A 22,542-nucleotide genomic window follows, 5' to 3' on the forward strand; every position below is an offset into this window, starting at 1 on the left:
GAACTCACAACCCCAAGATCAAGAGTCACATGTTCCACTCACTGAACCAGCCAGGGGCCCCGAAGCCTCTCTTTCTATGCCTGATTCTCTTTCCCCCCTCCTGCTGTCCCCCAGGAGTGCTGAAGCCTCCTGACCACAGAGATTCAACTAATTTTGCTAGCTTTTCCCACGCCCTTCTGCTGGGTCTGGCTTTGTGCCACAGTCAGGGCAACAGAGCTGAAAGCACCTTGCACCCAAGTCAGGGAGACAGACCCATGCCTGATCCATTCCAGTCCAGCCTCAGGGAGCCTGTGCTCGGCGCTGGGGGCCCCGAGCGCAGGGGCAGTCAGGAGGGCTTCCCAGAGGAGGGTACGTCCAAGCAGGGCCTGGTGGTTGACGGGAGGAGAAGGGAATAAGAGCAAGATGGGCATATTCTGAAGATGCCCGAGCTCCACCTCGTGCTCGGGAGTGGAGGCTGCTTCAGAGTCTGCCCGGACTTCTGGTCACCAGCCCTGGAGAATTCCTCGGCTCCTGCCTGCCTCCCGTGGGTCAGCGGCTGGGGCTGAGCTGAGCGGGTAGGGGACAAGCTGGTCACCTTCCCCTACCCTTCTCTGGTGCAGAGGAGGTACCCAGGGAAGGCTGCACGCTGGGCCAGCTTTATGAGAGCCGCGGGTCCTGACCATTAGACTACGGGGGAGTGTCGAGAGCCCGCTCTGTGGGTTGCCGCCCTTGCGTTTGCCAGGACCCCGTGTTCAGAAGGGCCTGCACTTGGTTTCACGTTCAGCTATCACTGCCTTGAAATCCTTAGTACTTTTGGAACAAGGGGCCCTGCGCGCTTGCTTTACACTGGATCCTGCAAACGCTGTCGGGTCCTGGTTCGTGAATAATACATGAGTGGGTGGGTGCATGGATGGATCATGGGTGGGGCTCCCCTGGGCACCCTGCCAGGCACGACCGCACAGCTCTTGCGTCTTTGCAGGCGTCTGATGTCCCTCCGAGAGAACGTGGAGACCGGCCAGTGGCGGTACAGCGAGATCTGCATGGGTCGAGGCCAGACCTGTGCGTTCCCGGGCCTCATTAACAACTACTACCCTCATATCATCTCCTTTGCTGAGGATGAGGCTGGTGAGCACCCCTGAGGCCCCGAGGCCTCTCTTTCCGGGCCACGTGCCCGGGACTGTTCCCCTGCCCCGTGGGTCCTCTGACCCGGGTGGAGTCCCGAGATGGGGTCTCAGGCCTTCTGGCCGGGGAACAAGCGGGCAGCAGCCCTCGCTTGGGTTTCGGTCCTCACCAGCCCGGGCTTCTGTCTCCTCCTCTGGAAGGTGGGAGCCCAGTCCCCACCCCCACGTCCTGCAGACCTGCTTCTGGGCTGTGGAACGGACCAGGAAGGGGTTTGTCATGGTGGAAATGCAGGCGGGTGGGGGAGGAGTGTGTCCCGGACCTCTACTGCCCTGGGCTCCCGAAGGCCAAGAAATCTGGCCTGTAAAATCAAGCCCCGTGATCTTCAGAAAGTGGGTAGACACCACCTTCTTGTTAGTGGGTTCCCATTCAGGCTCTTGTATTTTCGATGCAAGGAACAGGGAGGGAGGAGAGAGGAGGAAGGGCCATGGAGACTGGATCCTGCGCCAGCCCCTGCCTTTGTCCTTGGCCCCAGTTGTCCCTGGACAAAAGCCGAGGGGCCCCCCTGTGGGGCCTGGGGGATGCTTGGCAGGGTTGCTAGGCAACGCCCACCCAGGGGCCTTTGGAGGGGTATCCCCTGCAGGGCCCAGTGCCCAGAGCCCCCAGGCCTAAGTCTGGGAAACCTTTGTTGGATGACACCCGTCACAATCTAAATTTTCAAAAGGGCAGCCCCAGCCCCCACTGCCCTCCCAAGCCCACTGGGCTTTGAAAGCCCTTTCTTTCGGTCAGTAGGGGGTTAATGTGTTTTGGAAGGAGGTGCCCCAGGGGCAGGGCCTGGAAGGTGCAGTTCCCAAGGGGCCCTTGTTCAGCCCTCTGAATGACATCAAGTAACCTTAGCCAGGAGGAGCCTCCTCGAAATCGGCCCAGGGACAGCGCATGGCCCAGGGACAGCGCATGGCCCAGGGACAGCGTGCTAGTGAGCTTGGGCAGGCAGCTTCTGGAAGGCCCAGAGCCCTGGGGTCCAACACAAACAAACCTCCCCCAGCCACGGGCTCTGGCTCCCCAGTTGTTCCTCTGACACTTGCAAATTGCAAAACAAGGACCTCTGCTGGCCCGCTGTCCTCCAGGGACAGTCTACACCCCAGAGAAGGGCATTCCAGGCCGAGGGAGCAGCCTGTGCGGGAGTCTTGAGTCGCTCCACAGGGCTGGACAGTAGGTGTGAGGGCTGCACAGCCCAGGAGGGGACAGTGGCTCCCAGAGGCTTCTCTCCAGAAAGAGGCCCAGAGAGGGAAGTGACAGCCCAAGACTGCACAGCAAATTCATGCCTGTGTCTCTGGGTTCTCCAGCAGGGACTGTCTTGCCGGGGTATGTTTGCATCCCCTCCGAGACCTATTAACCGCCCCCAGCCCCCCACCAAAGCAGGGCTGGTGCTCCTGGAGGGGAGTCAGAGGTCACTGAGCACTCAGCACCTGCCCTCCCCAGTCCCCTGCTCCCACCACAGCTGGGTCTACCCCAGTTACACAAGTTGGCCCGCCAAGTGTCTTCGCCTTTCCTGAGATCCCTGGGTTTCCTGGGCCTTGATTCTCAGGCCCCACCCCCAGGCAGCCCTCCTTGACTGCATCCATCCCCACAAAGATGCCTTCCTCAGAGTTCAAGCTCTCTGCCTGTCTTAGTCTCTCCTCCGGGACAGCCCCCGTCTTTGCGAGAACTCTTCACCGTCTTGCAGGGAAAGAGGTGTTAGCATGGCTGAGCCATCACATCATGCATGGGCTGTGTCTGGGCCCCCAGCCCCCATGTGTCCTGCATGGGTGGGCTCGGGGGCAGCAGGCCTTCCTGAGTTCCAGGAACAGCGGTCGCTGGGGAGCCGGACTGTGGACCCTCACTCGTGCCCAGAGGGGTGTGCACCGGGCATGAGGCCAGACAGGGGCGAGGGTGAGGCTGGGTCTCCAGGAGGAGGCAAGAACATGGCTAGGTCCAAGCAGAGCAGCCAGCAGCTGGGGACACTGTTGCCTTTCTCAGCCTCTGGTTTCAGCTCTGGGCACTGAAGGGCTTCGCAGACCTCCTTGAGGTTGGGGTCCCTTTTAGAGCCTGAGGGGAGCTGGCCAGGGTGGGGCAGGGGGCAGGGGACAGGGTCCTGGCCGGGACCATATTCCAAGCAGTGTTCTCACTCCTTGCCTGGTTTCTTGCCCAAGGGGAGCTGTACTTCATGTCGACAGGTGTGCCGAGTGCCACAGCGGCCCGTGGGGTTGTCTACAAGGTGATCGACCCTTCCAGGTGAGCCCCGCCCACCACACTGCCTGGGCTCCTGCTATCTGCCAGCACCCCTCACCTCCACTGATCCCTGTTTTCCTCTCCACCACCCTCTACAGGAGGGTGTTATTCATAGCCCCATTTTTCAGAAGGGAAAACTGAGACCCAGAGAAGGGTAGTGACCGGCCAGGCCCATAGTGCTGGTGAGGGGCAGACCTGGGGCTCAAACCTGGATCTGCCGCCTCAAATCTAGCTCTACTCATAGTAGGAGGGGGTCGAGGACGCCACCTGGGCCATATAATCATGGGTTTGACTTCGCTTTCTGGCCTGCTGTCCACCCGACCCCATCGTTTCTCCTCTCTGACTCACCCCTCACCCCTCATTTCCTGGGCCACCCCACCCCTTGCACCACCTCCCCGAGCCCCCGACTTGCCTCTGAGACACCTTGATCTCCGCCCACCCCCACCACGAGGCTGCCCTCCCCCCTGCAGCCCCATCTCTGCCTGGGCAAACCAACCCACCGGCTCCTGTCGAGAACATGCTGGGGCTTCCAGAACACCTCCCTGGCCCTCCCAGTGCCCGTCTCCATCTGCTCTGCTGCTATGTAGAGCCGCTAATTCGGTGCCAGGCCGTGCTCTGACGGCTTCCTCGTAAAACTCCTTGACGTCTCAGCCGCTGCGTTTGCAGAGGTGAAAATCCTAGAAAAGTGGGCACCCCCTCCCAGCCAGAGCCAGAGCTGGACTTGGGATGGGCAGCTGGTTCCAGAGCTCTGCTCTGACCCCAGGACTGCACGAAGCTGCCCCTTCAGCCTTAGGCCTCACTGCCTCGGAGGGGCCTTTCCATCCAGGCCTTGTCCAGTGCTCCCCGTGGCTCTCACCACTCAGAACCGTAATCTGTCATCTTCCCCTGGCCTGAGAGTCTCCACCCATTCAGAGGCAGAGCCGGCCCTGCGCCTGGTGGGGAGCACAGAGCAGAGACCAGGCGTGTTTAACCAGTGAGTGGGTGATTGGGTTTCTCAGTCCTTCTCAGCCCTCTGAGTTTTGCTTCTTAGCTGGGCTGGGCGAGCTGCCCCACCTGGGCACCATCTGCACCCACCCCCAGCACAAAGCCCCCCTCCCCCCAACAGGGCCCTCAAAGAATCCACTTACATCCAGCATTCAGCAGCCCCCCCGCCCCCGACATGGACAGTTACCCTAACCTCTGAAACATCCTGGGTTTGGAAAAATCCTGAAACGCCACCACACTTCCAAAAAATCGTCTTAAGAAATTAGAGTAGGTTTAGATTGATGGACAATTTGCAAAGATAGTTCAGAGTTTCCCATGTATCCCTCGCCAATGTCCTGTGTCATTAGCATCTTGGAAGTCATGGTACGCTAGTCGCAGTTAATGGACCGATGTTACCACAGTTCTATTAATTACAGGATTTCTCTAGTTTTCCCCTACTGTCCTTTTTCTGCTCTAGGATCCTCTCCAGAATCTCACGTTTCTTGGTCATAACATTTTTTTAGCTTCCTCTGGTCTGTGACAGCTTCTCAGACTTTCCTTGTGGACCACACTTTTTTTTTTTTTTAACACAAATCTATTCATTATTGACATTATTTATCCAGAAACACAGAAGGACTTCCTCCCTTCATCCCTCCTTCCCACGTCCCCCAGGTCCCCTCTGGCTTTCTCTGCTGGCGCCTGTGGGATTTATGGCAGTGCGGAGGACCACATGCAAACTTGGCATTTTTCTTTGTTCGTTTTCCCTATTTTGTATAAACATTTCCACGTGGCAACATCACTCAAAAGCATCATCTTGAATGGCTGTGTAATCGGCTGGTGAGTCACTGGGCCACAATTACCTTACCCGTTCCTGGGACATTAAGCTTATTTCCCATTTTTATTTTTAAAGCGTGCTTCTCTAAGGAAATATCACATATATGGAGCATGTAATTTATGCCAGAGGCTGCCTTCGACCCACCCTCTCCTTTTGCCACGAGACACCTTTCTTTCGCTGTTGGCTCATTCCCCCCATGCAATGGAAGGGACCGGAGGCTTAGGGAGTTCTCCGGCTCAAGGGAGCCAGAAACAAACTAGACTCCTTCCCTTCCCTTCCTCCCTCCCTCCTCTCTTTTGTGTTTCTCTTTTGGAATGCATGTCTTTGCACCCACAACATCCTGCAAAGAGGCTGCAAAAACGAACACTGGGAACGAAGAACTGACTGGGGACGGGCTGGGGATGGGCGATGGGCGCAAGCAGGGTGTGGGTATCCTTCCTGGCCCAGACAAAACCACTTAATCATTTAGCGGTGCATCTCCCACCTTTTCCCTAACAGATATTTTTTTTTTTTAAAGATTTTATTTATTTATTTGACAGACAGATCACAAGTAGGCATAGAGGCAGGCAGAGAGAGAAGGGAGGAAGCAGGCTCCCTGCTGAGCAGAGAGCCCGATGCGGGGCTCGATCCCAGGACGATGGGATCATGACCTGAGCCGAAGGCAGCGGCTTTAACCCACTGAGCCACCCAGGCGACCCCCCTAACAGATATTTTTTAAAAAAATTTTAACATTATTTCCTTAAGGGACAAAACCGTGCTGGGTCTGTCTGAAGCATGTGGGTATTATCTGGGCTTCAGAGCAAAACCCACTCTTTCTTTCTGCAGCTTCGGGAAGCCTGTGTGCCTGGCTGTGTTTCTTTAACCTCTGGGGGGAAAGACCCACACCCCTCCTCAGTTTCCCTCTTTGGCCAAGCCTGTCTGGAAGCCACCTCCTGTCACATGGCCACGTCACCCCTCGGGCTTTTCCCTTGTGCTGCTGGAACCTATTGAAGTCTGGACCCACGTGGGCCAGTCCCAGAATAGTGTCGGTGCCATTCAGAGACTCACAGATCCACAGCCAAAAGCTAATTAAAATGGAATTCCATGCCTCACTTGTGCCCCTCGGGGATGTCAAAGGAGACCCAATTCAGAGCCCTGGTAACCCTTCTCAGAAGCGGATCTCCCCCTTCCCTCTGAAGCCCCGTCCTCCAGGCCCCAGATCCCTCCGCTCCCCGCCAGCCCTGCGGCTTTCTCCGACCCTTTATCTATAGATGACCTTACCTTTCACTCCACCGCGGCATCACCAAAATCCAGGGCCAGAGGAACAGAGACAGAGAGCTCCTCAAAGTCCGTGGTGCGCGGGGGCCAGGCTGGGGTGCGGGGGCCAGGCTGGGGTGCGGGGATCAGGCTGCAGTCGCGATGCCGGCAGCAGCCGGGCTGGCGGTGGAAGGAAAGAGGCTGTGACTCCCGCTCCCGCTCCCAAGACAGCTCATGCTCTGAAGCAGAGGTGGCTCAGGAGAGGCTGAGCCACTGGCCTTTGGGCCCTTGAAAAGCAGATGCGGGCCGGACGCTAGGCAGACGGTCATCAGGACTTCTGTCCTGGGGCTGGGCTCCCAGAGCCCTGCGGCCACGCGGCAGGTGCTCCGCCGGTGGCCACCGTCGTTGTTCACATCCCCTTGAATGCACAGGTGCCTGGCTACCAGGGGAGAGCGGGCGTCCGAGGGACAGGCTCAGGGCAGGCCCCCGGGGTGGCACTCATGACCTCCGTGTGTTGGCAGACGGGCACCTCCTGGCAAGTGTCGGATCCAGCCTGCCCAGGTGAAGGTGAAGAGCCGCCTCATCCCGTTTGTGCCCAGAGAGAGTAAGTGGCTGCTAGCCGGGTGGCAGCAGGGGAGGGGAGCTCCTGCGACCAGGGCCCAGCTGCTCCTCCCCAGATATGGGTCCTTCCGGCTGGCCCTGGAGGCCCTTTCTGGGCCCCGATGCCTAGCACTGGGAATGGCACCCATTAGACATTCAGTTAAAGTGGGTGCAGCTCCTTGAACCCAGGCCCAAGGGTGCTGCACGCCTCAGAGGGGACAAGCGACGGGGAGGGGTGGCTGGTGCCAGGGCAGGTACGCTCAGAGCCCTTGGGACGGACAGAGAGAGTGGGTACATCGTGTGGGAGCAAGACTGGAACGAGTCATTCTAGTTGCAGGTGCTGTGGGGGAGGGGCATTTCCTGGGGCTGCTGGAAGCCAGTCCTGTCTGATCGGTTTGGTGGGGAGGGAGGTGGGCACAAACCCTCAGGACCTGCAGGCCAAGCAAGGCCACAGATGATGACCCCTGGCATCTGGGGCCAACTGAAAGGGTAGGCATGACGAGGGGTCTGTTCCCCTGGGCCCGGGCTGGGTGGGAATGTAGAGCCAGGGCTGCCTGGCTATCCAGGTCCTAAGAGAAGTGGGAAATGGATCCATCCGTCTGTCTGTCCATTCACTTACCCCACACACGTGCTTCCTGCCAGGGACAGACCACTCAGCCAGACAGACAAGGTCCCTGCCTCCTTGGGTTGTTGCATACGATCTCTCCATTTGTAGATTTGGCACCTTTGGCTCAAAAGCTTAAAAATCACCCTGCAGGCCAAAGGAAACACTTCAGTGGGTCCAGTGGGCTCAATAGATCGGGGACCTGTTGGCTCACTGAGGAGCAGGGGAGCGGGAAGGGGGGAGGCTGGGCATTTGGCAGCTGAGGGTAGGCGGCCCTGAGAAAGGGGTGTCCCCAGCAGAGGACAGTTGGAGGAAGGAATGAGCTCAGTGTTTGAGGAAGTTAATTCTAGCTGCAGCTGGTTTCAGGGCTGGACCAGTTTTCCATTCATTCAGCAATTTCTGGCACTTTTGATAGTCACCCCTTCTGTGCTGGGTGCTGGGGCCACCGGAGAAGTCAGACTCTATCCTGGCTGGGACAGACAGAGGAGTCAGTTACTGTCCCAGGGCTGTTACAGAAGTGTGTGCCAGCTGCCATGCGGACCCAGAGCAGGGCAGGACGGGGCTGGGGGCTCCTGCAGGCTGAGGGTTGAGGCTGGAACATAGAGAAAGGTGCACTGGGGGTGGGGGTGGGGGATTCTGGGCGGTTGGACCAGCAAGAGCCAAAGCAGAAGGCTCCCTGGCAGCCCGGGGAGCCGGAAGTCCTTCCCTGCCCGTGGAGTGGGGGCCAGGGCACAGGGAGGGGGAGCGTCTGGCCCATGTCCCTGTCTCCTGGCCCTGACCTGCTCCTTGCCTTAAATCAAGGCCCTTTCTCAGTCTTCATCTCAGCTGAGCTGGGGGGTAGAGGACTTCAGACTGGTGACCCTGGCTGGGGTCCCTCCCCATAGTAAGGACTAGTCTGGGTGTTTACCTCTCCTGGCAGAGTGTCTCAGGCAGGGTGAGGTTTATCTCCGTGGCTGACCAGGGCCGGGTGTGAATGTTGGGGTGCTGCAGGGACAAAGGGGGTCACACCTCGGCTCCCCATGCTCACTGTATCCAGGCCCTGTGGTGGGGTAGATGGGGTGCCCTAGCCCTCATCCTGGCTCTGGTCAGTGTGGGCCCCAGCCCCCAGCCAGTGAGCAGCCTTGGGAGTGTGGAGGGGAGAGTTCCAGCCTGCCCTCACCAGCCCTTGGCAGTCCAGGTCCCATCCTGCCTGTCATTAGATCCTCAGCAGGTTTTCCCCGTCAGTGGGCCTCAGCTGCCTCAGCCCTAAACCAAAGACTGGAACCAGAAAGTGTCACTTGCCCCAGAAGCCCTCCCAGACACTTCTCTTCCACTGGGCTCATGAGTTAACAGCGTGAGGGGCTGTTCCCCTATCCCTGCTTGCAGAGGAGGGACTCCCAGGAGGGCAAGACTAGGAGTGTGGGGAGACCCCAGAAGCAGACTGGCACAACTGGGCGGCTGGGGTCCCTCTGACCGCAGGCTCTTCCTCTGTGCAGAGTTCATCCGGAGGGCAGAGAGCACCCCGCGGCCCACAGTGCGTGCACCCACCCAGGCGCCCCGCCGTGGACGCCCCACAGCTGCTCCGCCCCCGCCCACCCTGCGGCCCCCACGGCCCACCCGGCGGCCTGGGGGCCGGAGGGGTGGCGGGCGGCGCCGGGGGCGACCAGGCACAGCGGACCCCACGCCCTCAAACGGCGCGGTGCGCCTGGTGCGGCCCGCGGGCCTGAGTCCCGGCCGCGGGCGTGTAGAGGTGTTCACGGGTGGACGCTGGGGCACCGTGTGTGACGACGCCTGGGACGCCAAGGCTGCTGCCGTCGTGTGCCGCCAGCTGGGCTTTGCTCACGCCGAGCGGGCCACCAAGCGCGCGGAGTTTGGGGAGGGCCGCGCGCTGCCCATCCTGCTGGATGACGTGCGCTGTGCGGGCACTGAGCGCAACCTGCTGGAGTGCACGCACGCCGGCGTGGGCACGCACAACTGCGGGCACCAGGAGGACGCGGGCGTCGTGTGCAGCCACGAGGACCCTGACCTGTAGGCAGCACCATCCGTCCAGCTGCAGCCTGGCAGGGCCTCCCCGCCCTGAGCGGGCCCAGTGCACGCACGACTCTGCGGGCAGAGGGGTCCCATCTGTAACGCTGTCCTGTGGACGCGTGTGAGGTGTGTGCAGTGCTCCCGTGCTCTGTGTCCCTGCCCGTGTGTCTCCCACAGACCAGAAGCCACAGCGTGTTGGGGTCGGTGTGGTCACGGGCCCCAGGTGTTCTTTTCTTACCTCCAAACATCTCGGTTTCGTGCAGGAACACAGTCTGGCCGTGGACACTGAGTACTAAGGGCTACTACCCGTGAAGGGCAGACAGGGTCCTTGGCCGCATTAACAGAGGCATAGCTGGCAGATTGAGGGAGGGGACCAGGCCTGACCTGCCCAGGGCTAGAGCGGAAGGCCCTGGACCATCTGGAACATGGCCTAAGGAAGGTGACTCAGAGAACGTGGGCAGGTGGCCCAGCAGGTAGAGGTGCTGAGGAGAACAGGAAGGTATCCAGTGGGGCAAAGGGAAGCTGTCAGCTGGATGGGTCCAGGGTGAACTGTGGGCCATGGCCATCTGAGCAAGGATCAGGGTTGCCTGGGGAGGGCCGTTCTGGATGACCCCTGCGAGAAGCCTCTTGGTCATCTTGGACTTCATCATCATGCTGGATCCACGGGGGTGCTCTGGGGACTCCATGGGGCAGCAGCCACCCACCTGGGCACTCCAAGCACCATGGCCCACAGTGAGTGAGTAGAGCAGCAGGTTTCTCTACTTTAAAGGCTATGTTGAGGCCACTGAAGCCACCTTGGTCGTCTCCATCCCCACATTGTGCAGTGAAATCCCAGGGGACCCTGTGATTCCTCCAGCATCTCCCCCCCTCGCCCCCTGCCCCTGCAAAGGTCCAAAAAGACTACTGATGCTGTCACCCGAAGCTGTGCTAAAAACGTGACTGTTTACAACCCCCTTCCTCTCTCTTCTCTCTGACCTCTACTGCCTGGGGGCTGGGGGTGGGGGTGGAGGAGGGGCTGGAGCCTCCGTCCTGCTCACAGGGGGTGTTCCTTTGCCACCAAGGGCCTCCATCCTGCCCCCCATGCATCAAGCACGGCTGGGCTAAGCCTCTGATAGGGGAGCAGAGGGGATAAGCAGATGGTCTCTGGGCGGTGGGGACAGGGTATAGCCCATGTCAGGGTCTGTGAGGACTCTGGGGGTGTCATCCCAGCCCGACCTGCCCATTATTCTGAGAGCTGAGCCAGAACCCAGGGTGGTGCGCCCAGCAGAGACAATGGTTCGGGCGAGTCGGGGGGGTCTCCTGGCTGCTCGCCGAAGCTGAGTGTGGAGGACAGGACTGCCGAAGAAAGCTCGGGGTCACCTCTCGGACCCCTCACACCTCTGCCTTGAGTGGGGTCGCCGCTTGCCTGGCCCCATGGAGCCCCGCGTGGAAGCCAGAGCCGTGCCATCGAGCATGGCCTGTGTGCGGGGCACCGTTTTGAGGACAGTGTGGCACGTGTGAACTCACTGGAGCCTTTGAACAGCCCCTTCTCCTCCTCCTTTTACAGATGGGGAAACTGAGGTGCACAGCCAGGGAAGGGGGAAGCCGGATGAGAACCCACACGGCCACACGGCCTAGCTCTCGCACCTGCAGCACTGCCTGAACCTGGGGCTGCCATGCCAGCTGGGAAGGGAGCTAGACCTAGGGGTTCTGCCCACTGTGGGCTGGGAAGCAGCTGGTGGAGACCCCTGCCTCCTCCCACTGCCCAGCGGTAGCTAACAGGCATCTTGCCCAGACACAGAGAAATTCTGAACCGTGCTAGGAGCTGGGAGGGCCGAGTTCCTCACGACGTCCATGGAGAAAGGAGCCCAGGGGGCTGAGTGTCCCGGGCCTGTCCCAGATGGGGCTGAGCTGAGGCTATGAGGCTAGAGCCCAGGGTAGGGGGGGTGGCCCTCCAGAGCAGGGTAGTGCCGTGGCCCTATCCAGTGGGGTGACCCAAGCCGTTGGTTCCCCGACCCAGAATGGTGGTGGTGGCGTGTGTGTGTGTGTGTGTGTGGGGGGTCATACAGCATCTTCCTGGGGCTCCTCCATGGGCTTCCCTGCCCTTCCTCACCCTGTCCAGGCCTGGGAAGTGGGGCGGAAGTGACGGGGGTATCTCCCGCAGCTGCTCGACAGTGATAGCCTGAAGTCACCATCTGGGGCTCCTGGTACCTTCCCCCAAGTGGTGGAGTGGCCCAGCCCTCAGCGGGGCCCTGCGTGTCACCATTGTCTGGTGAGCAACTGGGAGCAGTCTCAGGTCCTGCACTCCTCCGGGTGGGGTGCTCCCCCCGCTCCAGGCCCCACCTCCGGACCCCTCAGGCTCCAAACAAGGCTTAGGCTTCAGCCTGCCCCCTGACAAGGAGGTTGACACAGGCTCACTGTCCCTTAAGTAGCGACAAGGGTGGACCGCTGACGTTTGCTGCACTCTCACTATGTGCCGGGCACTGCTGCAAAAGTTGTACTCAGTATCCACTCACTTAATCGTCATGTGAACCCATGCAAGCAGTGTTCTGCTCACCCTTCATTGTGCAGATGTGGACACCGAGGCCCAGGGAAGCTTTGTTACTTGCTTAATGTCATATAGTCAATATTTGAAAGTAGGCAGGGGGGCCCTGGAGCCCCAGTTTTGGACTGTCACCCTGCTGCCTGAAAAGCATTGAATTCAGTGCCCCTCCCCCTACTTCTCATTGGCCCCTGTCATTGGGCAGATGGGGACACAAGCCCAGAGAGTGACAGAGCTGGCTTCAGACTCCCTGTCCAGTGCTCCTTTCACTCCACTGCCTATAGCAGGCTGCCGAGGGAATATTCACAAGTGACTCCATCCCCAGGGACTTTTTTTTTTTTAAAAGATTTTATTTATTTATTTGATAGACAGAGGTCACAAGTAGGCAGAGAGGGAGGCAGAGAGAGAGAAGGAAGCAGGCTCCCCGCGGAGCAGAGATCCCGATGCGGGGCTCGATCCCAGAACCCTGGGATCATGACCTGAGCTGAAGGCAGAGGCTTTAACCCACTGAGCCACCCAGGCGCCCCATCTGTCCCCAGGGACTTTGATCCTGCCTCAGGGGCTGACCCTGGCCAAGGCTCCCTTTGCTCCCTGTCAGCCTCGGCCATCACCCCCCGTAATCGGGCTTCCAGTCAGCAGTTAGAGTGATCTCTCAGAACCTGGCCCAGAGAGAGGCTGCTTCTACCCAGCGTCACACAGCTTAGTTCTTGAGCCCTTGGAGTCCAGTGTTGCGGGGATGTCCCAGGGGTGACCGGCACCCGGGACGGCATCCGTGGTGTCAGCCTCGGGTAGCAACACTCCAGGTTCCTGATGGGGCCTCGCTTGTTCCTTGTGTGCCTGCCTCCCCCTAACAAGCCTGAGCCGGGCCAGGCCTTGGTGCTGTGTTCAGAGGGGAAGCAGCTTTGTACCACTTTGTACCACTTGAGGGAGGGCAGCCCCTTTAGAGCCTGGCTCCGGGCTGGAGTCTGGAGTCTGCAGCCTCGCCCAGCGATCCCGCTGGGGAACTACGTCTTCTGTCAAACCTGAGCAAGAAACTCTTGCAGGGCTGGTGAAAACACAAGGGGCTGGGGGCCTATCAGAGTTTTTGACTCAGTAGATCTCAACGGGGCTGAGAATTTGCCTTGTGACACTGGATGATGCTGATGCTGTTGGCCTACAGGCCACACTTTGAGAACCACTGTCTCTACCTGTGCTGTCCGATAATATAAGCCACAGAGGTCATTTTAAATTTCCCAGTAGCCATGTCGAATAAGCAAAATGAAATAGGTGAAATTTATTTTAATAATATATTTTCTTTAACCCAGCATATTCTAAAACTACCATTTTAACAGTTAATCCACATAAAAATATTAATGATATTTTTAAAACTTTTTTTTATATGCAATCAGTGTAACCCAGTGTCTATTTTATGCACACAGAACACCTCAGTTTGGGCTAGCCATGTTTCAAGCGCAGGGCTGGCACATCTGGCCAGCGGCTACCATGTTGGAGAGCCCTGTCTAGACCTTTCTGGGGAAGGGCCCGGCTGGTGGCCACGTGCTTCCAGGCAGTGCCCTCTGCTGGCGGCTTGTAGTCCTGCCTGCCCAGGCAAAGGGCGGGAGACCCACCTGAGCGCTGGGGTGCCTTCTCTCTCGTCGCTCCCCATGTGATCACAGAAGAGCTGGGAGAACCAGATGAGGCGGCAGTGGGACAGCAGTAGACTTGATACATGGGGAAGGGACACTGGTCAGGGGCAGGGGTGCTCCGTTGAGAGGGATGCCCGGTGAGCCCTGGTCACATTGAGCCAGAGGTTACAGGGGTTGAGTGACGCACGAGAGATTTAACGCCCACTCCTCTCCTTAGCGCTAGTTGGACGCGCTTAGGCTCACGAATGTACCCTGAGGCTACCCCATGCCTGCCTCATGTGAGACCCCAGACTGTACCCAGAGCAGTTTAGGATCTGGCCCTGTCTTCAAAAAACAACGGTCGGGGTCCTCCCTTCAAATTGCCCCCAGCCCCTGGAGCTTTCACAGCCCAGGAGGGCTAACCTGCCCGCCCCCGTCCCCCTCGCCAAGCAGGACCAGGCAGCGGCTGCTTCCCACCGCCACATGGGGGCGCCCCGGCAAGGCAGCGTCTCCCCGCCCCAGCGGCAGATGCGTCCGGCTCCCCGCGCCCCGGTGGACGCCCAGGCTGCGGTGGTCGCGGACAGAATTCCTGTGTCTTCTGGGTCCAGTTCTTAGAGCGTGGCCCTCTCCGTCACCCTGCACACCCCCCCCCCGTCATGTCCCTGCTGGGGACTGTCCCCGGCTGCGCCTGGGAAGAGGCACAGACCTCGGTTTCCCAGCCCCCAAGCCTCTCCGGGACTGGCCCCCGAACGGGGCAGTGGCATGTCCCCTTCTCAGGACCCCGGCAGCATCTTTGGGCACCACCCCCCGCCCCCAGCCAGCTGGAGCTTTATCGGGACTAGGAGCGCGCACCGCCGGCCCTTCCATCCGCTGCCCGCGCTCGGGGTGCCCCCGCCCCCCGCTCCCAGTGCGGGAACGAGAACCGAAAGCGCGGAGCTGGGCATCCTCCGCCGTCACACCCGAGCGGGCGAGGAGAAGAGGGTTACATAAACGGCTCGGAAGTCTCGGTTATTACCTAACAAATACCCTCTGGCCACCGCGGGCACCTCTGTCGCCTTCCGTCGCGGGCGACCTCGCGCCTCCAGACTTGCGCGCACGCCGACTCCGGCTCCCTGGGACCCGGGCCGGTGCCTCCGACCCGACTCTCCGGGGTCTGGGAGGCTCCGGAGGTGCCGGGACGCGAGGAGGGCCGACCGACTCTGGTCCAGCCGGGCGCTCTTCGCTCGCAGACACAGCCCCCCTGGGCCCCCGGGGTCCTCGCCATCTGGCCCGTGGGCCCTGCAGGGAGACCACGGGCGCTCGGCGGGGGCCCGCCGGGCGGGGGGAACCACTTTGGGGCTGGGGGCTCCAGAGGGAGGCGTGGGAGCAGTCGGCGTAAGACGCGCGTTTGGAGGCTGGGATAGGTTCCCAGGAAGGTTTTAGGGAGAAGGGAGGGGGCCTAGGACCGCGCGCGGAAAACGCCGTTATACGAGGGCGCCTCGGGGAGCGGAACCAGCCGGCTGGACTTAGCGCGGCCGCCGCGGCAGGAAGCGCGGAGGAATCGGGGTTGCCCAGGACAACGCGTTCTGGGCGGAGCTGCTGCTGGGAAGGAGCTTTTGAGAGGCTGGGGGCGGGGCCTGGGGAGGCGGGGAGGGGGCGGAGCATGGGGGTCTGAGCCAGAAACGGCGTTGTGACTGGCGGAAATCCCATGCTCTGGGCGGGGCCTGAGCTGGAGCCGTGTTGAGGTTGGGGCGGGGCTTGGGGCGGGGTGGGGGCGGGCCCCGAGAGCGGGAGCAGGAGGCGGAGACGTGGTTGGCGGGGACGGAGCGCCCTGGGAGGGGTCGAACCGGCGGGGGCGGAGCCGAGCGGGAGTAGGCGGTGCTGGGTCGCGCCGGGCCTCGGGCCGAGGCGGCGCGCGGCGCTGACAGCTGAGTCGGCTCGCGGCCTCCCGCCCCCTCGGTGCCCGGCCCCGACCCTGGCCTGGCCTGCCCGGGAGCCATGAGCCCCGGGCTGCTGCTGCTGCTCGGCAGCGCCGTCCTGGTCGCCTTCGGCCTCTGCTGCACCTTCGTGCACCGCGCTCGCAGCCGCTACGAGCACATCCCCGGGCCGCCGCGGCCCAGGTGAGCGGGGGGTGGGGGCGGGGGCCTGGATGGGGCGCTCGAATGGGGGGCCGGGGGACCGCGTCCAAGCCGGCGTCGGGGCCGGGGGTCCAGCCTCGCCGTTGCGCGTGGCCGCTTGGAGACGGCGGCCGGGAGAGGGGCGCTAACTATTCTTAGTAACAAATTACTCACAGCCGCGGCAGCTGCTCGGCGCCCACCGCGCTCTGCTGGGCCCCACAAACGTGATGGCAGCGACAACCCTGTTAGGTAGGCGCTATTGTTACCCCATCGTTCAGACGCGGAGACTGAGGCGCGCGGAGGCAAAGTCACCTGCCCAAGGTCACACAGTTGGTAAGCCTAGATTTAAGCCCGGGTCAGCCTTGCCTCTGAAGTAGGCACTCTTAACTTTGAGACTCGGAACGGGGTCACTCAACCTGGATTGCAACACACTCTGCTCTGGTCACATTCCCCTCTGTATTTCTGTCCTGGTATATCCTTTTTGTCTTCTCCTTAGTACTTCCATTCCATCCTTGTCCCCCACCCCCACCCAACTTACCTAACCGCCCCCCAACCAGAAGCTTACCTTTCTGAAGCTAAATCAAACGTGTCATTTCTCTGCTCCAAAAGCTTTCCATCACTTTAGAAGGAAATCTAATTCTAGATTAAGTCCACTCTATGGCCCGCAAGGCCCCTGCTGAGCTCTCAGAACCCACTCTGTACTGTTTTCATCCGCGCCCCGCCCCCCCCCCCCCCCCCCGCTTGCTCACTGCTGCCCCTGCCTTTCTGCAACCCCCCTCCTGCAGCTCCAGGGTCTTGCTGTCCCCCATCCATCCTGTGTAAAAGCCCACCTAGCCGCAAACTCCTTAAGGGGCCATCACCCCTGAAGTTACCTTCTGTTCACTTGTTGACTGTCTGTTCACCTGTTGACTGTGTCTGTCTCCCCCCCCCTTTAGAATGTGAGCCCCAGGAGGGCAGGGATGCTGTGTGTTCGCTCGTGTATCCCCAGCACGTGGCACACTGCAGATGCTCAATAAATATTTGTTGAATGAATGAATAAACAATGGTATTAGACACACTTTTTAAAATCTCAGGACATGAACATTCTGGAAGGTGCCCACCTCCAGCCCAAGCCAGATGACCTGGCATTGGAAGCCTGAATCTCTATGTGGTGGGTTTGGGAAAGATCTCAGTGGCTGGTGACACAGGGAGGTGATTGTTCTCCCTGCTGGCTCTCTGTCTTCCCAGGTGCCCTCGCCCACCTTGGGGTCTTCCTTTTCCCGTGCTTAGCAGCTCTGTCTTCCACGCCACTCAGATGGTTCTTCCCCTCACCTTCCAGGCTTGGCTTCAATGCTAACTCCTCAGGGAGGTCCCACCTGCTTCCATGCCTGAAAATATCATGTTTGCTTTGTAAACTCTATGTCATTGTAAGAGTTGGGTAATTATCTGTGCAACCTCTTGTTAAATGTCTGTCTTTCCCATAGGCCTGTGTCTGTCTTGTTCACTACCATGTTCCTGACATTTGGCACAGCCACAGCTGGTACATGCATAGTAGACACTCAATAAACAGTGATTCAGAGTGGGTGGTAGAACTCGCCTACCAGCTCTGTTAGGTACACTGTCGCCTCTCCACCTTTTCAAATCAGCCACGAACAGCTTGGGGTTGAATGAACGTTGTGCTCGTTCTGCTGGGTCTCATCATGACTTGGTCTTCTCGTAAACCCATGTACTTCCAGCACCACAGACCTGGTCTAGTCTCTTTGTCTTGAGAAGGCAGAACTTAAATCAAGCCCCTTTTGGCCCCTCGCCCATCTCTTTTTTTTTAAGTTGCATTTTAAAAATAAAACTGTGCCATAAAATTTACCCTTTTAAAGTATACAACCAGTGCTTTTTAGTATAGTGACAGAGTTGTTCAATCTTAACTGCTGGTTCCAGAACATTTCCATCACCCCAAATAGAAGCCCACTAGTTGTCACTCCTCATCTCCCCTGACCCCTCATCCCCCGGCCCTAACCAACCACTAATCTGTTTTGTCTCTAGATTTGTCTGTTTTGCACATTACATATAAATGCAATCATACAAGATGTGGCCTCTTGTGGCTGGCTTCTTTCATGTTTTCCAGGTTTGTCCGTGTAGTAGTATGTGTCTGTATTTCCTCCCTTTTATGCCTGAATTCTCCCCCAAATCCTACACTGCAGAATCTACGTGTGACCTACAGGTGCGTGTGGGTGGGTGGAGGCGTGGGAGGAGGTTAATTATATAATCCTTAATTATATAATTAAATATAATTATAGTTGGGCTCTTTAGTCTAAGGAGTTGAACTGAACGAGGCATATGCAAAAAGATTGGGGATTAACAGTTGTTTGGTGGTCACATATAAAACTGCACTAAATGAAAGTTCTGGAACCTCTTCTAGCACAGATCAGCTGCTTTGCTGTTCAAAGCCTGGATTCTCAAACCATGATTGGCAACACCATGACTGGCAAAGAAGTGTACATATCGAGTGTCCAGTACTAACGTTTGCCGCTTGGTGCTTCCAGGCTTTGCCAACTTTCAGGCAAGCGTCCCTCAGCCTTACAAGGGGCAGACGCTGTGCTCCCCTGCCCCACCCATCCTCCTCCTTATTCAGCGGGAGTCACCAGGATGCCCTCTCCTCCAGGATGCCCTCCCCGAGTTCCCCACAGACAACATCCTACTGCAGCCATCCGTGTAGCAGCTGAAAGCTCAGACCCCACGTTCGGATCCCACACAAATACTTGTGGTTTCTTCATTTTTCTCTCACTGCTCTCAACTTCCTCATCAGCCCCCACTCTCCCGGTAGCGTGGGATGGATGTAAACTTGACAACAAAAAAGCCTCTCTCTTCCAGTTTTTATTTATTTTGGAATCGGTTTTTCAAGGGTGGCTCCTGGGGGGGGCATCATCTCCCTCTTCCCATTCCTACTTGCCAGGTTGCCCGAGGTGGGGTCTGTTCAACAAATTGCCAGTTGGCTCCTGTGACGCTGGTGACCCCTTGCTGGCTCCGTTGGGCGGCACGTCCAAAGGACCTTTGGGCGCCCCGCTGAGCGCTCACCACCCCATTCCACTGGCACGAGGCACAGTCGTGGCCCCTCACCCTCCCTCCTGGCAACGGCCCACCACTCAGCCACGGTGGGGGCTCCCTTCCTCCCTGGGGCCGGCCTCACAGTGGGCTCTCCAGATGACCTCTGCTTCTCCACCCGCCAAGACTTTCCTCTGCCCTCAGGAAAGCTTGGACCGCCCCAGTGCCGACCACAGTGCTGCAGGCCGGGCTGGGAGGGGGACTTCCACCGTCCTCTCTCTCTCTCCCCGGGCTGCTCCGCCCGTCCACCGGCAGGGGCCTGCTTCCGTCCGCCCCCAGCCCAGCCCCGGCGCCCTGCGGTCCCGGCCCCGGTCTTCCGCGCGGCCTTTGCCTCCCCAGCGCCCCCTGCAGGACCTGGAAGGAACGGAGTTTAGTTCCTTTCTTGCCCCGCGGGGGAGGGGGGGGACCCCACGCCCCTCTGTCCCCTGGGCCTTCTTGAGGTGTCACTCCCCTTCGTCCCCGAACGGCAGCGGCCCCAGCGTTTCCAGTGGAGGCTCCCAGACAGGCCTGGGAGGGTGGGCAGGGTCTAGACCCTGTTCTGCTCAGGCGACTCCGAACAGAACGTTCTCCCGAAACGTGCAGCTATGGCGAGTGACCACGGCTACTAGATTATTCTGGAAATGCAGCGGGTCCTGTGCGATGTCCAGGGTCCGTCCTCCGTAGGTGGAGCAGAGCGAGTCCACGGCCGCTCACCCGGAGGGCCCTCCGCTGCCCGCGGCCGCGCGGCACCTCTTTCCTCACGCAGCTGCCCTCCCACTCTCCGAGTGTTCTTGCTTCTTTTCGGTCCCTGCCGCCTCCCCCTCCATCCCCACTCTCAGCCTTTATTCTTGCCTCCTACCTCCCGAGTCAAGGGAACAGTCTGGAAGAACTTCCTTCCAGCGCCCGCGCGGCCGCTGCTGCCCCCTTCCCTGCGCCGGGCCCACGCGCCCTTCCCACCCGGACCTCAGGGCTTGTGGCCAAGGAGAGCCGGCCCCTAAGTTCAGCAACACCCAGCAGCACCCCCGCTGCCATCAGGTTTCCTTGTCTCCTGCATCATTCCCATTTTTATATAACACGTTGTTTAAAAAAAAAAAAAGAAAGAAAGAAAGAAAGAAAAAAAAGGAAAAAACCACCACCTGTCTCTTCCCTTCCGGTTCCCTCCAACTGCCGCCCCCTGGCTCTGCACCCCTCAGCAACCCCCTGAGAAGCCTACCTACCTTTGGGCCCCCATTCCAGCTCCTCTTCCTCTCTTGGGCCCACCACCCCACCTCTCTGCCCACCCTGCTTTGGCCAAGGTCCCAGTGACCTGTGACCCCCATAGCTCCATGCACAAAAACACTTTGGTCCTGGTCTTGCCTGGCCCCAGGGCAGCCTGGGGGAGCGCCTGTCCCTTCCCTGTCGTGCTCTCTCTGCAGGCTTCCCCCTCCACTCCCCACTGCTCGCCTCCAGTCTCCCCAGCAGCTCCCACTCAGTCTCCCTGGCTGGTGGTCCCTTTGCTGCCTGATGGCCTGGCTCAGTCGTTGGGTCTCTTCCCCGTCTACACTCACCCCCCTGGGGTCTGATCCCATTGCCCGGGCTCTGAGTGCTGCCTCTCTGCCGAGGACTGTCGCATTCCCATCTGTAGCCTGGCTTCAAGTCCATTCTCACCTGCTGCTTCCCTTAGTAGCTTTCCTCTGCAAACCTGACAGGTTCAGAGCCCAATGCCTAGTTTAATCCACTTGTCTCAGGTTGGTCCCCAGGAGCCGATCTTGAAACAAAAATGGAAATGTAAGTGGTTTAGGGGGAGTGATCCGGGGGGGAGTTGGCAATTAGATAGAGAGAGGAGGTCAGAAAGCCAATAAAGCAAGCTACCTCTGGGAGCAACTGAGGTGCACTCCCCCCACCCCACCCCGGGGAGCTCTGGGAGCTTACCCCCACCCAGATGGAGGGCACAGGGTCATTGGTGGAGGCTGCCCTGGAGGTATGGAGCTGGAACTTCTGGCCCGCCCTTCCAGCAGGCAGAGCTGGGCACCCTCAGCAGAGTCTCCATGCTGGTCCTCAAATACCCAAGGGCAGAGGTGGGCACGATGGGGTCTGCCACCCCCCCACCAGCTCCTTTTCAGTCCTCCTCACCTTAGTACATGGCAGCCCCATTCATCCTTCTGACACTCAGCCCAGGAGACTTGGGTCAGCCCTGACACCACTCTCACACCCACCCACACAGCAAGTCCTCTTGGCTCTTCCTACAATGTACACTAGAAACGGGGCTTCTCGACTGCACGGGTCTGAGCCCTGTCCCCTTTCACAGCCCCTCGCTGGTACCCCTGCCTCCCTTCCTGCCCTCCATCCATCCCATTTACTCTCAGCACAGCAGCTGTGAGTGTGAGCCATTGAAAACCCATCAGACCCTGTCTCTGCTCTGCTCAAAACCCTCCAGTGGCCCCAATTTCAAGGTCAAAGCAAAAGTTTGACAGCAGTCCATAAGGCTATTGGTGATCTGCCCCCTACCTTGGGAAACCTATCCTGTACCACATCTCCCTTAAACACTGTACTCCAGCTTCAACACTCGCCCCCTGTTCCTTGAACTTACCAAGTACACTCCTACCTCAGGACCTTTGCACCTGCTATTCCCTTGGCCAGTAATGCTCTTCTCCCAGATACCTGGGCAGCCAAGTCCCTCACTTATGGGAGCTCACATGTTACCTTCTTACAGGGCCATTTCCTGACCTGCCTATAGAAAACGGCAATCCCCCTCCTATCCCTGCCTCTGATTATCTACCCCTCTGCTTTTTCTCCCATCACTCTCCGACTGCATATTTACTTACCTATTTGTTTATGTGCAATCCATCTCCCGCCAGGAGGTGAGTTCTCTGACCCAGAAACCCCATCTGCAGTTTCGTTGTCCATTCTAGATGGTGCAGTCAGTGATCTTGGCTGGAGTAAGTCAGGCAGGGGGTAGGAAGCACCTTAAAAGTTGCCACAAGCTGACGCCAAACACATGCTGGTGATCACATCAGACTTATGCACACACTGCAGACTTAGCATCACCAAACAATCCCCTGGCGAGAAGGACTTTGGGGTGGCCTGGTCCCAACCGTGCCATGGTGAGCAGATGATCACCTCTGTGCCTGTGCTGCCGCACCTGTAAGACAGGTTAACAACAGATCTACCTCCTGGCAGTAGGGAAGGTCAGCTGGAATGAGGCGGAGAATGGCGTCCAGCCTGCAGTCAGTGTTCAGTGGATGTCTCAAGGTAAATGCACACAATAATACTGTTCACTTTCCACGTGCCAGCCCCCTGCCCCTGCACCAGGGAGATGGTCTCATCCTTCTCTGTCTTCTCTATGGAGACTTCTGGAGCTGGCCAGACCTGACTTTGTGTCCTGCCTTCGTTCTTACTGCCCGGTGCCCCTGAGCCAGCACCATACCTCCTCGTGCCTCAGTCCTTCCATCTGCAAAGTGGGCCTAATAATGCCGACCTCACGGGGTCCTGTGGGGAGGGGGGCACTCTTTAATGGTGACTTCTGGTGATCTTAATATTTCCTGTTTCTTCTAGTTTCCTTCTAGGACATCTCCCCTACTTTTGGAGAAAGGATGAAGTTTGTGGCCGCGTGCTTCAAGACGTGTTTTTGGACTGGTGGGTCCCAGTTGTCATTTGTTGCTCTTACTCCA

The 22,542-nt window shown here is 59.0% G+C and overlaps 2 protein-coding genes across 3 annotated transcripts in view; both read left to right on the forward strand.

Moving 5' to 3' along the window:
• HHIPL1 (HHIP like 1) overlaps positions 1-10,567 on the forward strand; it is a 24,275-nt gene extending 13,708 nt beyond the window's left edge. The window contains exons 6-9 of one of the 2 annotated variants that reach the window (XM_080809331.1): positions 959-1,104; positions 3,291-3,372; positions 6,925-7,007; positions 9,083-10,567. In XM_080809331.1, the coding sequence (XP_080665457.1) occupies positions 959-1,104; positions 3,291-3,372; positions 6,925-7,007; positions 9,083-9,618 (847 nt within the window). In that variant the 3' untranslated portion in view covers positions 9,619-10,567. Of the gene's footprint in view, positions 1-958; positions 1,105-3,290; positions 3,373-5,992; positions 6,258-6,924; positions 7,008-9,082 lie in introns of those variants that run through there. The other variant, XM_080809332.1, reaches the window with a different exon arrangement.
• A 5,051-nt stretch (positions 10,568-15,618) lies between these two features.
• CYP46A1 (cytochrome P450 family 46 subfamily A member 1) overlaps positions 15,619-22,542 on the forward strand; it is a 33,054-nt gene continuing 26,130 nt past the window's right edge. Inside the window, exons 1-2 of the mRNA XM_080809211.1 lie at positions 15,619-15,838; positions 22,427-22,507. Coding sequence (XP_080665337.1) covers positions 15,717-15,838; positions 22,427-22,507 — 203 coding nt within the window. The 5' untranslated portion in view covers positions 15,619-15,716. The remainder of the gene's footprint in view (positions 15,839-22,426; positions 22,508-22,542) is intronic.

This window comes from Martes martes (genome assembly GCF_963455335.1).
Source record: "Martes martes genome assembly, chromosome: 7".
NCBI classification, from domain to species: domain Eukaryota; kingdom Metazoa; phylum Chordata; class Mammalia; order Carnivora; family Mustelidae; genus Martes; species Martes martes.